Source organism: Schistocerca gregaria, chromosome 5 (genome assembly GCF_023897955.1).
Source record: "Schistocerca gregaria isolate iqSchGreg1 chromosome 5, iqSchGreg1.2, whole genome shotgun sequence".
NCBI classification, from domain to species: Eukaryota; Metazoa; Arthropoda; class Insecta; order Orthoptera; family Acrididae; genus Schistocerca; species Schistocerca gregaria.
In genome coordinates this window covers 62,731,343-62,749,019 of record NC_064924.1, presented here as the reverse complement: position 1 = coordinate 62,749,019, position 17,677 = coordinate 62,731,343, and the positions used below count along the sequence as shown (strand labels likewise).

The 17,677-nt window shown below is 40.3% G+C and overlaps 1 protein-coding gene across 2 annotated transcripts in view; it reads right to left on the bottom strand.

The window, feature by feature from the left end:
• Positions 1–17,677, bottom strand: part of LOC126273469 (1-acylglycerol-3-phosphate O-acyltransferase ABHD5-like) — a 228,430-nt gene that overhangs the window by 25,601 nt on the left and 185,152 nt on the right. For both annotated transcript variants that reach the window (XM_049977031.1, XM_049977033.1), the window contains exons 2-5: positions 15,774–15,850; positions 14,266–14,472; positions 2,554–2,728; positions 1,749–1,897 (exon numbers count right to left, since the gene is read on the bottom strand). In XM_049977031.1, the coding sequence (XP_049832988.1) occupies positions 1,749–1,897; positions 2,554–2,728; positions 14,266–14,472; positions 15,774–15,850 (608 nt within the window). The remainder of the gene's footprint in view (positions 1–1,748; positions 1,898–2,553; positions 2,729–14,265; positions 14,473–15,773; positions 15,851–17,677) is intronic.

Sequence of the window (17,677 nt, the reverse complement as noted above, 5' to 3'; positions counted from 1 at the left end):
GACTACACAGACCATTTGGATATTCTCAATGTCAATGAAATTCACCAACAGCTGTATACTTTAAGATATTTTATTTTATTATCAAAGCAACCAGTTTCGGCATTTCATTTTTCTATCTTCAGGCCCCTGAATAATAAGAGTATGTATGTAGCATATAAAGGTGTACAAAGCACACTTACAGAAAGTGATGGGTAATCATAATACTGCTTAGCTTAAAAATGAAAGTACTGGCATTCAATCAAATCTTTTTGTGTACACAGCACACTAGATTAAAACATATGTACATATTTGTTAGTAGGATTAAACCATCTCTCTGTGTACATCCAGCACAATATACTAAAACATGTGTACATCTTTGTTAGTCATAAAACTAACACCAGAGATTTACAATGGAACACGTAAATACATTAAAAGATCAGCACTAGACTGTATACAATCAAGAGCTTCGTTGAAACAAAGCTCGTCTCTCTTCTTATATATATATATATATATATATATATATATAAAGTAAAATCTCACACAGTAAGCTATGAAGTACAATAGCACGCATATTAACAGCCTAGGCACTATCACAGAGGGTAATACAATTACATACTATTGTACTTCGTAGCTTACCGTGTGACATTTAACTTTAAATGAAGATTGGCCTTCATATATACTAGGCACTTCCTGATCTGAGATGAGCTTTGTTTCAACAGAGCTCTTGATTGTATACTGTCTAGTGTTGATCTTTTTAATGTACTTACATGTTCCCTTGTAAATCTGTCTCATTAGCCTAAGCAACTGCTTTCCAATAATCAATAATTAGTATCATCACGGCCGTGGGAATGTACATTCGGGCATCTGTACAGTTGTATGAGTGACTGTATGTACTTTTACAAGAAAAAGCAAGAGCTCAAAAGCTGGTACGACTACTGTTTTTCTTTTACATGTCTCTATGCTTCACACACCATTCCTCAATGAGCGAGCAATTGCTTTTCCCTTATTTAACATATTACTAAAAGTTAATAATATGAGTGACATGAATGAGGTAAACTAGAATTAAAGTAAAAAAGTGGGTCTTCAAAGTTAAAGAGTCTGATATAATATGAACCTCAATGAGTGAGATCATGATTAGAGATCAGTTTCAAATGGCTCTGAGCACTATGGGACTTAACATCTGAGATCATCAGTCCCCTACACTTAGAACTACTTAAATCTAACTAACCTAAGGACATAAATAAAATAGAAAGAAACTTCCACATGGACATCACACACATCCCTGCCTGAAGCAGGATTCGAACCTGTGACCGCAGCAGCAGCAGTGCGGTTCCGGACTGAAGTGCCTAGAACCGCTTGGCAACAGCGGCTGACTAGAAAGCAGTTTGCTGAAGTTGATAAATAGTGCAGAAATGTAAATGTATTTGTGTGTTCTCAGTGCAATAACTATTACATGCTATTCAGTATAAAACAGGTCTTGGGCAACATTTGTTCATGGTTAGGAATTTCTGTTGGCTTGACACTTGCCATAGATTATGATGCTGACTAGTCATCTAGGGAAAGGCTGATGTATATGCACAGCAGGTGAAAGTTATCATTAAAAGAATAAAAAGATATCAGAAGTAAATCAAATGAAATCTTGCAACAGAATTAGCTGAAGTTTACAATGCTTTTCTAATCACAACAGTTATTCAAAAATACACTGTCATTATTACTACTCACAACACAATGTTTATATATCAATTTTAACTTCATGACTAATGACTTACCAAATGGTCCTGCCAACCGAATAGGCCACAATGGATTAAATGGTTGCATAAGAAAAGCAATTGCTCGAACCCAGAGTGGAATGCGTCTTGAAGCTTCAGGTGGTCTTTCTGGGAAGCCCCATGGATCAGCCAGTATCAGATGCTTCACTCTGCACTTATTAAAAACATTAATGAAGCTAACTAAAACATATCCTTCATCAAGTATCATTTCATAAATTTATTACTGTGCAAATGTAATAACAGTTCCAATTCAATTATTTACAATATTAAAAGTATGTAAGTGAGTATACTATCAGTGAAAACAGCACCCAGCGTGCACACACACACACACACACACACACACACACACACACACACACACACACACACACACACAGAGAGAGAGAGAGAGAGAGAGAGAGAGAGAGAGAGAGAGAGAGAGAGAGAGAGAGATAAATTAGTAACAAACATAACCTTAATAACTAAAATTTGCTGGAGAGAAACTTCACAAAACTCAAAGTTTCATAATGGTTCAGATTCGAAACAGAGCATATGAAAAAGCAATACATTGTTCTTGTCAACTGCTACACATGCCCATGGGTGTGCACAAGTACACAAGAGGAATAAACACTGTGTGAACAGTACACAGTAATGTAGAAGCCTCTGAAGTTAGGAAATGACTGCTACATTTGTCACTTAACTCACAGAATCCTGTTGAAATTAGTACTGTATAATCACTTAGTTGTGAAACACCATTGAGCAAAAGGAAAGCATCACTGTAGATCATTTACATTGTTAATGTCTTGATTTAGGCACTGGTATTTACCTCTGTGGGTGAGCAAGTGCGTAAGATGCAGCAAGGAATCCACCCATACTGTGTCCCAAGAGTATAATTTTTTCCAGTTTCATTTCACGCCGCCATTCCTCCACAGAGCGCACAAATTGCTGTTCTGCTTCCATTGCATCTTTGCTGAATGTTGGTCTTGAACTTCGACCAAAACCTGAAGTAAAAGGATTTTAATTAAAAAAGCAGTGATAACACACTGTATTGGTTTGATGCATTAATATTGCTAAAAGTTTTACAAATAAAACCTGCCATAATGGCCAAACAACTTGCTCTTTCAATCATTTTCAACACAGAAAAAATTCACAATTACTTTCTCTCCAAAAATTATAGTAACAAAATGTTTGTGATTTTAAAAACAATCCAAACATGTTGTTAAACAGTATCTTTTTATGTCATAAAAATGTAATATACTGATGCCAATTATTAACACACTGAGGCTCATGATATTCTTTGTAAAAGACAGGCCTCATATTTTATTTCTCAGCCAAACCATTTTTGACTGGAAAGGCACCATTCATGAATATTTATTAAACTTTATATTAGTCCATCAATCTTATTATCAGTAATGATAGGGTCAGAGATTAACAAAGAAATAACAAGAAACAAAAACAAAACAATCTTTCAATAAATATTCTCCCACAGATAGGATGAAAAGTTATGCATGTGACAGATCAAAAGATTCAACTATTGTTCAAGTACACAAAATAAAAGAATTATGTATGATGAATATAGCAATATGTTTCAAAAGAAACTGCATGGTAACATTCATTTTATTTTGTTAAACATGAATAAATTGTCTTTTAAACTAACTAAAACTACTGATTACGTATTCTTCTTCTGTGTCCTCCAAAAGTCTCTACAATCATTGCTTCCTCTCTTCAGCAAACCTCTCCATCTTCATGTATGAAGAACATCCCATGACAGTTATAACATTTTAAAATAAGATATTCATGGTCATTCACTTGTTTCCTTTCCTATGACCCTGGATTCAAAAATGTTTTGTAAAAAAAATTTCACCTTCAATTAAGTAGCAAAAGAGTTTTACTTTGTGTTGGCCTACAATTAACAATACTTCTCTCTCTTATCTCTTACACACACACACACACACACACACACACACACACACACACACACACACACACACACACACACAATGACCATTGTCTTTGGGCCTTTGGGCACTAACACCCAACTGTGACTGCGTCCGACATGGGCAGCAATCTAGCTGGGGTGGGTAGTGAAGGTAAGGAAGAAGTGTGGGGCTGGAAGGAGAATGAATAGCAGGAAACAGGTGGGGAAAGATGCTAGAGATGGGAGTGTGCAGGGGTGTGGTGGAGACAGGATAGGGTTGTTAGATGCAACATTGGGAGGGTCCACATGGGGAAGGGGAGAGGATTTAAAGGGAGAAGAGGAAAGTAGGAAAGAGGAAATGACTATGTACATGTGTTGGTGGCAAAAGACGTGTAGCACTGGAGTGAGAGCAGAGACACCACAGTGGTTTTCTATTGCACACCCCACCTACACAACATCATTGTCAATTGCTACTCTATCCCTGCTCCCTAACCACTTGGCTCATAGCCTGCAACAGACCTAAAAGGAAGACCTATCCCATCCATCCTCCCACTACAACCTTCTCCAGTCCTGTCACTGTCACCTCTATCCCATAAAAGCCAAGGCCACCTGTGAATGTACATATGTGATCCACCAATTTAGCTGCAACCACTGTGCTGCGTTCTACTTGGGCATGAGAACTAACAAGCTGTCTGGCCATACTAATGGCCACAATCTAACTATGGCCAAGATGGAGCTGGACCAGTCTGTAGCTGCCAAGACAATTTGCTTTCTTTTAATGACAGCTTCACATCCTGTACTAATTGGATTCTTCTGACCGACATCAGCTTTTCTGAAATGCACAAGTAGGAACTCTCCTTACAACATATCCTTCATCCCCATAATTGGTTTCAGTTCTTTTCCTTTCATTGCTGTTACCACCTCCTCAATGAACATACAAAATAAGTAAAATGATAGAGGGCACTGTTCACACACTCTCCTTCTGTTTTTTGCTTCTTTTTGCTATCATTATCATCTAATTCAGTACTTTGACTTTTGTATATACTCGAACTCAGTCACCTGTCCTTCCAGTCAAGCCCTACTTTGAGCAAAGCTTTGAAGTGTTAACAGAGTAATAGTAATAATAAAATTAATAAGAAAGAAAGTAATAGAAAATAAAAACAATAGTTTCACGTAGTAGTTTAGTAAAAATCAGAGAGGAGGATGAATGCAGACTGCTGAAAAAGGAAGCAAAATACACTATGCTAAAAAGAAGAAAAAAGAATGTTGTTGTTGTTGTTGTTGTTGTGGTTTTCAGTCCTGAGACTGGTTTATGCAGCTCTCCATGCTACTCTATCCTGTGCAAGCTTCTTCATCTCCCAGTACCTACTGCAACCTACGTCCTTCTGAATCTGCTTGCTGTATTCATCTCTTGGTCTCCCTCTACGATTTTTACCCTCCACGGTGCCCTCCAATACTAAATTGGTGATCCCTTGATACCTCAGGACATGTCCTACCAACCGATCCCTTTTTCTAGTCAAGTTGTGCCACAAACTTCTCTTCTCCCCAATCCTATTCAATACCTCCTCGTTAGTTATGTGATCTACCCATTTAATCTTCAGCATTCTTCTGTAGCACCACATTTCGAAAGCTTCTATTCTCTTCTTGTACAAACTATTTATCGTCCATGTTTCACTTCCAAACATGGCTACACTCCATACAAATACTTTCAGAAATGACTTCCTGACACTTAAATCTATACTCGATGTTAACAAATTTCTCTTTTTCAGAAACGCTTTCCTTGCCATTGCCAGTCTACATTTTATATCCTCTCTACTTCGACCATCATCAGTTATTTTGCTCCCCAAATAGCAAAACTCCTTTACTACCTTAAGTGTCTCATTTCCTAATCTAATTCCTTCAGCATCACCGGACTTAATTCGACTACATTCCATTATCCTCGTTTTGCTTTTGTTGATGTTCATCTTATATCCTCCTTTCAAGACACTGTCCATTCCATTCAACTGCTCTTCCAAGTCCTTTGCTGTCTCTGACAGAATTACGATGCCATCGGCGAACCTTAAAGTTTTTATTTCTTCTCCATGGATTTTAATACCTACTCCAAATTTTTCTTTTGTTTCCTTTACTGCTTGCTCAATATACAGATTGAATAACATTGGGGAGAGACTACAACCCTGCCTCACTCCCTTCCCAACCACTGCTTCCCTTTCATGCCCCTTGACTCTTATAACTGCCATCTGGTTTCTGTACAAATTGTAAATAGCCTTTCGCTCCCTGTATTTTACCCCTGCCACCATCAGAATTTGAAAGAGAGTATTCCAGTCAACATTGTCAAAAGCTTTCTCTAAGTCTACAAATGCTAGAAACGTAGGTTTGCCTTTCCTTAATCTTTCTTCTAAGATAAGTCGTAGGGTCAGTATTGCCTCACGTGTTCCAACATTTCTATGGAAGCCAAACTGATCTTCTCCGAGGTCAGCTTCTACTAGTTTTTCCATTCGTCTGTAAAGAATTCGTGTTAGTATTTTGCAGCTGTGACTTATTAAACTGATAGTTCTGTAATTTTCACATCTGTCAACGCCTGCTTTCTTTGGGATTGGAATTATTACATTCTTCTTGAAGTCTGAGGATATTTCGCCTGTCTCACACATCTTGCTCACCAGATGGTAGAGTTTTGTAAGGACTGGCTCTCCCGCGGCCGTCAGTAGTTCCAATGGAATGTTGTCTCCTGGGGCCTTGTTTCGACTCAGGTCTTTCAGTGCTCTGTCAAACTCTACACGCAGTATCGTATCTCCCATTTCATCTTCATCTACATCCTCTTCCAATTCCATAATATTGTCCTCAAGTACATTGCCCTTGTATAGACCCTCTATATACTCCTTCCACCTTTCTGCTTTCTCTTCTTTGCTTAGAACTGGGTTTCCATCTGAGCTCTTGATATTCATACAAGTGGTTCTCTTATCTCCAAGGGTCTCTTTAATTTTCCTGTAGGCAGTATCTATCTTACCCCTAGTGAGGTAAGCCTCTACATCCTTACATTTGTCCTCTAGCCATCCCTGCTTAGCCATTTTGCACTTCCTGTCGATCTCATTTTTGAGACGTCTGTATTCCTTTTTGCCTGCTTCATTTACTGCATTTTCATATTTTCTCCTTTCATCAATTAAATTCAATATTTCTTCTGTTACCCAAGGATTTCTACTAGCCCTCGTCTTTTTACCTACTTGATCCTCTGCTGCCTTCACTACTTCATCCCTCAAAGCTACCCATTCTTCTTCTACTGTATTTCTTTCCCCCATTCCTGTCAATTGCTCCCTTATGCTCTCCCTGAAACTCTGTACAACCTCTGGTTCTTTCAGTTTATCCAGGTCCCATCTCCTTAAATTCCCTCATTTTTGCAGTTTCTTCAGTTTTAATCTACAGGTTGTAAATTGTGGTCAGAGTCCACATCTGCCCCTGGAAATGTCTTACAATTTAAAACCTGGTTCCTAAATCTCTGTCTTACCATTATATAATCTATCTGATACCTTTTAGTATCTCCAGGGTTCTTCCACATATACAGCCTTCTTTTATGATTCTTGAACCAAAAGAATGGGCAGAATAATTCATGAAAATGACAGAGCAGAGCTGTGATGTAAAAATCAACATGTTGTACAGAATGTGAAAAAGGAAGAGGCGCGTTACAACAGATACCCCAAGTATGATAGATAAAGCAAGCAAGGAAGAGGAGAAAGTGGATGGAATAGAACAACTGCAGTGGAAACATTTCAGGTAACTCACCCAAACCCAAGACAGAACTAAAGAGAAGGATTGAAAAGAAGATGAGTCAGAAGGAAACATAAGTATTTAACTACATTCATCAGTATTAGTGTGCGGTATGTGTAGCATATTTCTATTGTCTTTTTAGGCTACAATCCCTTGCTTGACATCAAGCGTCTGGTGGACTTGTAGAAGGTTTGAACTTTCGACTGTCATTCATTACATTCTGTGTCATTGTCCACTCTGATCTTTTGCACTGATGAAATATTTAAAACCTTTCACTTTCTTCAATTCTGCCCTCTGCATTAATACACTTTATCTCATTTCTTGTGATCAAAGCTTCCCCTCTCTTTTATTCTAAACTTCATTAGACAATCTTTCACTTATTCCTTCTCTGTGTCTAACTGCTGTTGGACTTCCTGTTCTCCCTGCACCCTTCCATTAACTGTTCTGTGACTAGCATGGCTCCTCATTTTCTTTAACAGTATTTTGTGCCATTATGTTGTGACACATTGATCAAAAGTAATGGTGAAAGAACAATTCCTTCTAGTAGTCTTTGTCTCTGTTCCATACAATCTGTTCTCTCCAACCTTTACACATCTTTGATTTTCAGTTCTCTTCATGCATCTTTTTTCTTACCATCCATTCAGAGTGATTATCAACACCTATTCTGGAAAGCCTTCCAGACCTTCTGCATATCCTATCACATGCATTTCCTCTGTCAAGGAAAGTCATCACCATGTTCTATCCATACTCGGCACTTGTTCAGCCTACAAAATCTGAAATCTTATTGTTCTTCTCATACTTCCTTTCCTTCCTTGCTCCATGTTCTTATTTCTAAGACCTCAAGTAGCATGATCCCACTTTTTTACAATACTTTCTTCAAAATAGGTGTAACAATGTCCTTCTTTCAGTCTACAAGTGTGTAGAGACAGAGGAAAGAGACAAAAATAAAATACACTAAACATAATGCAATACCTGAGGAGCAGCATAACAGAGACACACAGAAATAGGGTAAGAAACATGGCAGTCAGAGGGACATAAAAAGTGTAACCCTGCAGAAAAAGGGAGAGAAACGAAATAGTGAAGACAAACAAAAAGTGAATGGTCAAATGAAGAATACCAAATGTGATGCATGAAACGAATGCAGAGCAGGAAAGGTCATGTGGAAAAACAAAGGATAGTAGGCTAATGGGAGTACAAGAAGCGGTGCACAAGTAAAGGGAAGACTGAATAAAAATGTGCTCTCACATATAGTGAGAAAATGCACAGTTCATGCCCAGTAAAAGAAGGGCATTAGTTATACATGTAAATAATCTACATTTCATTACAACAGTTTAATACATTTTAATAAAAAAAAAGTATATCACAATTCAAAACTGATGCTGCTACCTCCTAATTCCCTATTTCAATTATCTGAAGCACTACATTTTTAGACTGTCATTCATTTTGAGAAAACATAATGTAGTGCAGCTTCACCACACTTTACCTATCTAGCACAGATAAATATGGTTAAAACATGAAGTAAGAGCATCTTTCTCCGAGTCTTACAAGAATGACAGAAGGGCAACAAACACTAAAAATGGACAAAATCGGACATGAAAACCACAGAGAGACGAAAGAAACAGGTAGAAGAGATAAAAAAAAAAGAGCAGATTACTATGGCTGGCTAACAATGAGAATAAAAAGGAGAAGCCAGCCACTCTGCAACACATTAAAACCTCCACCCTAAAAGCACTAGAATGGACACAGAGGGACAAAGGACATGGGTTAAAACTTAGAGCAAATGATAAAACACACCCTCATGAATAAAATGTAAAACTAAAGTGCTGTTGAGGCATTGTCGACCAACACCGAAGGTAGAGTGTTAGTATAGTTAAGAGTCCACCGCAGAGCAGGTAAAACTGGGCAGTCCAGCAAGAGGTGGACGACCATTATTTGTGAGCCACAGCGACACTGAGGTGGGTCCTCGCAACAGAGGAGGTAAGCACGCATTAGCCACATACAGCCAATGCGGAGCCGGCAGAGGACAACTGATTCCCTGCGAGAGGACCGCATGGAAGATTTCCACACATTCATAGTCTCCTCAACGACACACAGTCTGTTGTGCGTACTGTTATGCCATTCCATCTCTCAAAGCCAAAAAAACCCTGTGGTGTAAGATAGAACACAAGTCATTTTCAGAGAGGCTCATCTCCAGAAGTGGTTTCCACGTAGCCTGTTTGGCCCGCGTGTCAGCAAGTTCGTTGTCTGGGATTCCGACGTGTCCTGGGTCCACATATCACCACTGAACGACGGGACCGTTCCAGGGCACAGATGAACTCCTGAAGGGATGCTACCAAAGGATGGCGAGGGTAACACTGGTCCATAGCTTGTAGGCTGCTCAAGGAGTCAGTGCTCAGGAGAAATTACTCACCAGGGCATGAGCAGATGTGCCCAAGAGCATGAGATATGGCTGCCAGCTCTGCTGTGAAAACACTGCAGCCATCTGGCAAGGAGTGCTGTTCAATATGTCCTCCATGAACATATACAAAGCCTATGTGACCATCAGCCATCGATCCATTGGTGTAAACCACTTCATTGGCCTGGTACTTGTTGAGAATCAAGAGGAAGTGATAGCGGAGAGCCGCAGGGATAATGGAGTCCTTAGGGCCATGCGAAAGCTCCAGAAGGATCTGCGGCCTAGGTGTACACCGTGGAGGTGTACGTTAATGGACCTCAAGGAGAGGTGGTAATGGGAAGGACTCCAGTTCACACAGAACGGACCGGTCGCGAACTGCAGTCATAAGCCTGACCTGGGCCACAGATGCGGGAGATGAACCACTGTGGTTGGGAAAAGGAGACGGTAATTCAGAAGCGCACGAGAACTATGAACATGTACAATGTAACTGGCAGGTAGTTGTGCATGCCTAACCTCAAATGGAGGGACCCAAGCCTCCATCAGGACACTGGTCACCAGACTCGTTCTAAAAACTCCCATCGCTAGGCGAACGCCGCAGTGGTGCAATTGGTCAAGTAAATGCAATGCTGAGGGCACTGCTGAATCATAAACCAGTCTCCCGTAATCAAGGCGAGATTGAACAAGGGCTCTGTTGAGCTGCAGCAGCGTAGAGCGATATGCACCCCAGTTGGTGTTGCTCAGGCAGCGGAGGGCATTGAGGTACTGCCAGCACTTTCGGTTAAGCTGACGAATATGAGGTATCCAAGTCAATTATGCACTGAAAACCAAGCCTAATAATCAAAATGTCTCTGCTACAGTGAGTGGATTGTCATTAAGGTGAAGTTCTGGTTCTGGATGAATGGTGCGATGCTGACACAAATTCATGACACATGACATCACGGCTGAAAACTGGAAACCGTAGGCTAGAGCCCAAGACTGTGCCTTGTGAATGGCTCACATAGACACCGCTCAGCAACACCCGTACTGGAGGAGGAGTACGAAATGCTGAAGTCATCTGCATACAGAGAAGGTGAGCCCGACGGCCCTACAGCTGCTGCTAGACCATTAATTGCCACTTAAAATAGAGAGACACTCAATACGGAGCCCTGCGGAATGCCATACTCCTGAATTCTGGGGATCTATGGGAGGCACCAACTTGGACACTGAAAGTATGGAGCACAGGAAGTTTTAGATAAAAATCAGGAACGGGCTTCGGAGACCCCACTCATACAATGTGGAAAGGATATGATGTCACCAGGTTGTGTCGTATGCTTTACGTACGCCAAAAAAGATGGCAACCACATGTTGGCATCTGGAAAAGGCTGTTTGGATGGTAGACTCCCGGGACACAAGATTATCAGTGGTAGAGTAACCCTGGCGGAGCCGCCCTGACATGGAGCCAGCAGGCCACGTGACTCCAGGAAACAACCCAACCACTGACACACCATATGTTCCAGAAGCTTACAAAGAAAGCTGGTGAGGCTAATGGGCCAGTAACTATCTACATCAAGTGAGTTTTGACCGGGTTTGAGCACCAGAATGATGGTGCTTTCCTGCCATTGCGATGGAAAGACACCATAACACCAGATCCAGTTGAAGATGATGAGGGGATGTTGCTTGCAATCAGACAAGAGATCTTTAATCATCTGACTGTGGATCCAATCGAGCCCAGGAGCTGTGTGGGGGCAATGTGCAAGGGCTCTAAGGAGCTCCCAATCTGTAAATGGGCAGTATAGGGTTCACTACGGCATGTAGTGAACAAGAGGACTTTACTTTCCATCTGCCGTTTGAGGGTGTGAAAGGTTGGGGGTTAGTTATCCGATGCAGAGGCTCAAACATAGTTCTCAGTAAAGCGCTCAGCAACTGCGTCTGCATTGGTAGATAACACGCGATTGATGTTAATGCCAGGGGCACTTGTTGGGGTCTGGTGTCCCAAAGAGACATCTGATCTTCGTCCAGACTTGGAAAGGTGACGTATTGCACCCAATGGTCGACAAATGCCTCTCCCAACACTCATTTCCATCATTTTATGAACTGGCGAAGGCAGGCATGGAGCTGCTTACAGGCTATTAGGTGCTGTAGGGAAGGGTGCTGCTTATGTCGCTGTAGAGCTCGCCGATGCTCTTTAATTGTCTCAGCGATTTCCGGTGGCCACCCAGGGACTGTCTTTCACTAGGGGCACTCTAAAGAACGAGGGATCTTGTTTTCCACCACAAAGACGATTGTTGTAGTAGTGACCTGCTCAATGACAACATTGATGGCACCATGTGGGGGATATTCAGCACTGACAGCAGAGGTGAAGCCTTCCTAATCTGCCTTGTTTAAATCCCATCTGGGTAGGCGCCCATGGGCATGACACCAGGGGAATGACAGGAAGATGGGGAAGTGGTCACTACCACACAGGTTGTCATGTGTTCTCCAGTGGATAAACAGGAGAAGGCCAGAACCACAAACCGAGAAATCAAAGGCCGGATATGTGCCATGTGCCACCTGTATTTAAGATGCATGAGTATAGAGGGAAGGGGCACTACAAATGTAGTGTGTGGACAGTAAGTTGGAAGAATGGGTCTCGCCGGGAGCATACCAGAGATAAGTCACTGCAGTCACACCATCATCCGTGTCCTTGATGACTCACTCGGATAGTGTGTCTGCCATGTAAACAGAAGATCCCAGGTTCAAGTACTGGTCAGGGCACACATTGTCAACTGTCCACGTTGTTATTTAGCAATGCATGTAAGCACCTAATGGTCTGGATTTTATTGTTAATTACAGAATGGTAGTGCGAACAATGTGCATGGGACATTAATTTCTAAAGTCATTACCAAAGTCAATATTGTGAGATCCACATTGTCAAGAGCATGCCCAGAATACCACACGTCAGGCACTACCTCTCACCACACACAACAAACTGGCTGACAGCTTTCACTTAACAACTGAGAGCAGTGGCATTTGTGTGCAGTTGGCAGTGCTAACAGACAATGCTAATGTGAAATAATTGCACAAATCAATGTGGGACGTACAACGAACATATCCTTTAGGACAATACACTGAAATTTAGCATATGTAGGCAGTGGCAGCATGTGACCAATGAGAGTGCCTTTGCTAGCAGCATGAAATCACTTGCTGTATCTCTCCTGGGCTTGTGACCATATCGATTAGATCCTAGATGATTGGAAAACTGTGGGCTGATCAGATTAGTCCCAATTTCAGTTGGTATGAGTTGATGGTAGGAATCGAGTGGGGTGCAGATCCCATAAAGCCATGGACTCAAGCTGTCAATAAGGCACAGTGCACGCTGGCTGCACCTCCATAATTGTGTGGGGTGTGTTTAAATAGAATGGACAGAGTCCTCTGGTCCAATTAAACTTATCAGTGACTGAAAATGGTCATGTTGGGTTACTTGGAGCCAATTTGCAGTCATTCGTGGACTTGACATTCCCAAACATCTCATCAGGCTACAATTGTTTGCAACTGGTTTGAAAAACGTTCTGGACAATTCAACTAAACGATTTGGCCACCCACATCCCCTAACATGAATCCCATCATACATTTATGGGACATAACGAAGTATGCAAGAGGTCAGTTTATGCACAAAATCCTGCACCAGCAACACTTTCACAATTAAGGAAAGTTACAGAGGCAGCGTGGCTCAATATTTCTGCAGGGGAATTCCAACAACTTTTTGAGTCAATGCCATGTAGAGTCGCTACATTATACCAAGAAAAACTAGGTTTCCTGAATGAAATTTTCACTCTGCAGCGGAGTGAGTGCCGATTTGAAACTTCCTGGCGAATTAAAACTGTGTGCTGGACTGCGACTAGAACTCAGGACCTTTGCCTTTTGCGGGCGAGAGCTCTACCAACTGAACTACCCAAGCACAACTCACAACCCGTACACAATTTTAATCCACCAGGAAGTTTCAAATCAACACACTCTCCACTGCAGAGTGAAAAGTCCATTCTGGAAATATCCCCCAGGCTGTGGCAAAGCCATGTCTCTGCAATATCCTTTCTTCCAGGAGTGCTAGTTCTGCAAGTTTCGCTTCTGTGAAGTTTGTAAGGTAGAAGACTAGGTACTAGCGAAAGTGAAGCTGTGAGGATAGGTCGCAAATCGTGCTTGGATAGCTCAGTTTGTAGAGCTCTTGCCTGCGAAAGGCAAAGGTCCCGAGTTCAAGTCTCAGTCTGGCACACAGTTTTAATCCACCAGGAAGTTTCAAAAATAGGTTTGACACGATATTGGGATGCATCCCATTACTTTTGTCACCTCACTGGCACATTTTATGTAACAAAGTTTATCGTAAATAATATCTACGAAGCTTAACTAGCTAAACAAACTAGTCTAACTAGAACTATGTTTTGATTATTTTTCATTTTTTAAACTATTACACAACAGTTCTACACATCGTCAAAAGTAGTAATAACACTAACCCAGAAGATCAATTGCATATACAGGTCTTTTGCTGGCCAATGAATCATAATTAAGACACCACAAAGCAACTCCTGCTGCGAGACCATGCAGTAATACAATTGGTGTTCGTGGAGATTCTTCATTAAGAGAAACGGTCCATACTTTGTCTGATGTCCCGACAACAGCTCCTATATCGACATACCATCCACGATATTTTGTTTTTAAACCTGTAACAATAACATTTTAAAATCTGAGACCAATAATAAAAAGTTCTTCTACATAACATAACAGCAATTGGAGAGCACTGAGTTTAGTTATGGCGAAGCAAAGTTTGCAGCACCAGCTGTCGGCTTTGATCCATGATGTAGCTGTGTTGTGTAACATCATTGTGATCATGTTTGCAGATGAGATTTTGCAGTAAGTACTGGCATACTTTAATGAGGGATGTTTATGTTCCTAAATTGATTGTGACTGATGTTAATGTGGCACTGGACTTAGTGACGAGGGTACCCTGAGCTCAGGAAGTCTGTTTCTGCTTGGTAGTGAATAATTTTAATGTCATTAGTTATTGGAAACTGATTTGTTTTTGGTTTTGGAATTGCTAGTTCATTATGTTATTAATGGTTCACGGTTAGATTTTTTTTTATTTTTTAGCTTGGTACTAAGCATGGCTCTTACTAGTGAATCATCAGTTGCTGCTATAGATGTTGCTACTACTAAACTTCTCTGGTTAAATGGTATTATGGCTGAATGTATGACATGATGGCAGTGTGGGACATTGTATTGGGGTCAGGTATTAGCTGTTTAGTTGTTGGGTGGTGTGTGTGTGTGTGTGTGTGTGTGTGTGTGTGTGTGTGTGTGTGTGTGTGTGTGTGTGTTGGTGGGGGGCTCTGTTTATGTGCATAATTTTCTTTGAGGTGTGGCAATAGAAATTAATGTTGGAGTAGTTTTTTGCAACTTTGTATTTCAGGTTGGTACCTGCAGTTCACATTTAGTAGTTTATAACGGTGGGTATCCGTGGAGTATGGTGGTGCTATTTTGGTCTGGTACGATTTTGATAACAGTCATATTAGTTTGGCCCATGTGTATCACAAGCTTTTTCCAAGCTATATAGGTCAAGTGAAATTTCCAGTACCCCTTTTTTTAATGGTTTTTTTAATTGTGATTTTGCTGAGGGCTGAGGTTTTCATTGGTTGAATTTTGCATTAGTATTTGATTTTTTATGTCTTTATTATTCTGATTGTCCCCACCCAAAGCACACAATTCCTATGCTTATTCCATTAGTTTCATGTTAGTTCTCATATTACTTTTTTGTATTATTTGTGTGTATCCACACGTGTTATGCGTGACATGATGGTTGCCATATTGTATAAATTTTAAGTAGGGGTATCTACTATCTATGAGTCAAAGTTGATGTCTGGTACTGCAATCTTCAGTATTCTCTAATTTATAAATGTCTTCTTTAAACAGAAAAAAAGTTCAATTGCATTTAGAAAATCAGTAGATCTCAATTACATTGTACACTTACATGTCATTATTTTCTTTTCAATTGTCCGAAGAGTATCTGTTGAAACTGGACACCATTGCAACCATTCCCACAATTGGCTGAAAGAAAACATTATCAGAGATGTTACAGTTTTGAAAGCACCATTCTGTTTTTACTTCAAACACCAATTGTTTTCAATAAATCAGAACACTAGCATTACTCAAAGATAAATAAAAATTGCCACTTTCTACTGGAAACAGTAATGTAGAGTGCTGCAGAGTTCTGTAATGCAGAGGATTATGTCTTCACTAAGGAAGATATAAAGAACATTTACATTGTTCTACCACAGAGTGCAGCTGCACACCACATAAATACACTCTAGCACATGTTCCATGATTACCATCAGCTGAACACGTTGTTAGAAAGTGCTTAGAAATAATGACATCTACATCAGTAGTAAAATAAAGGAAGATTCAGGTTTTACAGCCCATCAACCAAGTTCAGATTGGACAAAGAAGTGGAAGGAAATCTTAGTGTTTTCTTTATGGTCATCCTTGGTACAACAACTCGAACTGATTACTGTTAAGTATTTTTGTGGCACCCCTATGCTGACTAAAATTTGACTTATATAATCTGTTCTGCTATGAATTTTTAGTCTTAAATTAAAGTAAACTTGGTAAGTATCCCACAAAGATTATTCACCACTTAATATTTGGTCAAACAAAATTCGTTGGGAAATAACCTTCATAAATGACAGACATCGTTACAGTGAATTTCACATAACCCAATTTGGCAAAACCAAAGAATTCAGTAGCACCTGTTAACTTGGACGTGTAACATCAACATGGCAGATCCCTACTTCAGGCTTATTCCATATGGCAACCATGACATCACCCATCACAGACGCAAAAATATACATAAAGAGATTTAAAAAATTTCAGGAATAACATGAAACTAAGGAGACAGTCATGGGGTTTTGGGAGGTGAACAAAATAAACGTGTATGATGATTCTAATAATTAAGGCGCACCGAAACAAATACTAATGCAAAAATCAAGCACACAAAATCCTGTCATAGAACCAAAAATTTTGATTTCATTAAGCATCTATTAACAAATTTGTCACAGTTGCAATAAGGATATTTGACAAATAGTTTCAAATGAACTGGTTCATTCTGAAGTTGGCCTACTGTGGCTGCACTGAAGGTGCCTGACCTTAATAACAAACATCAAAATGGCAATAAATGCTTTACAAAATGTTCACAGATGATTGTCTCAATCAGCATGGGCTACTTGACAAGTCAGAATCAAACTTATCATGCAGTCATCTGTGAACACTTTATAAAGCATGTATTGCCATTTTGATGTTTATTATTAAGATCAGGCACTTTCAGTGCAGCTTCAACAGATCAGGCTTGATACTGGTTGCCAACCTTATGTACTGCAACTATAATAGATCTGCTGATAAACACTCTATGAAATATTAACCCTTAACTATAATTGTGGGTCCAACGTACCCAGGTTCAATTTTCGAAGCGGCATGCAAGACAGTCCCTCCTTCCCTCCCTCCCTCCTTCCTTCCTTCCTTCCCTCCCTCCCCCCCCCCCCCCCCCCCTCTCTCTCTCTCTCTCTCAGCACCTACCTTTAGTGCGTTGGAGTGCACATTGTGAGATTGATGTGTTTCACTTGCTACTCCTATAGTACATATTGGCTTTCGCTAGTGTCCAATGGACTCATGACTATAGATACGTAATTTTTTTTTTATTTTTGTTTATTGTTTCAGTTTATCATGATGGCAAATTGTAAATGTGTATGTGGTAATGACGATGACATAACAGAAAAGTGGCTGGATGAAGAATTAGAAGCGAATGATGAAGAAATTAATGAAAACTCCTTACCTTCTTGTAATGCTGAAACATATTCAGACAACGAGTTCTCAGACAATGAC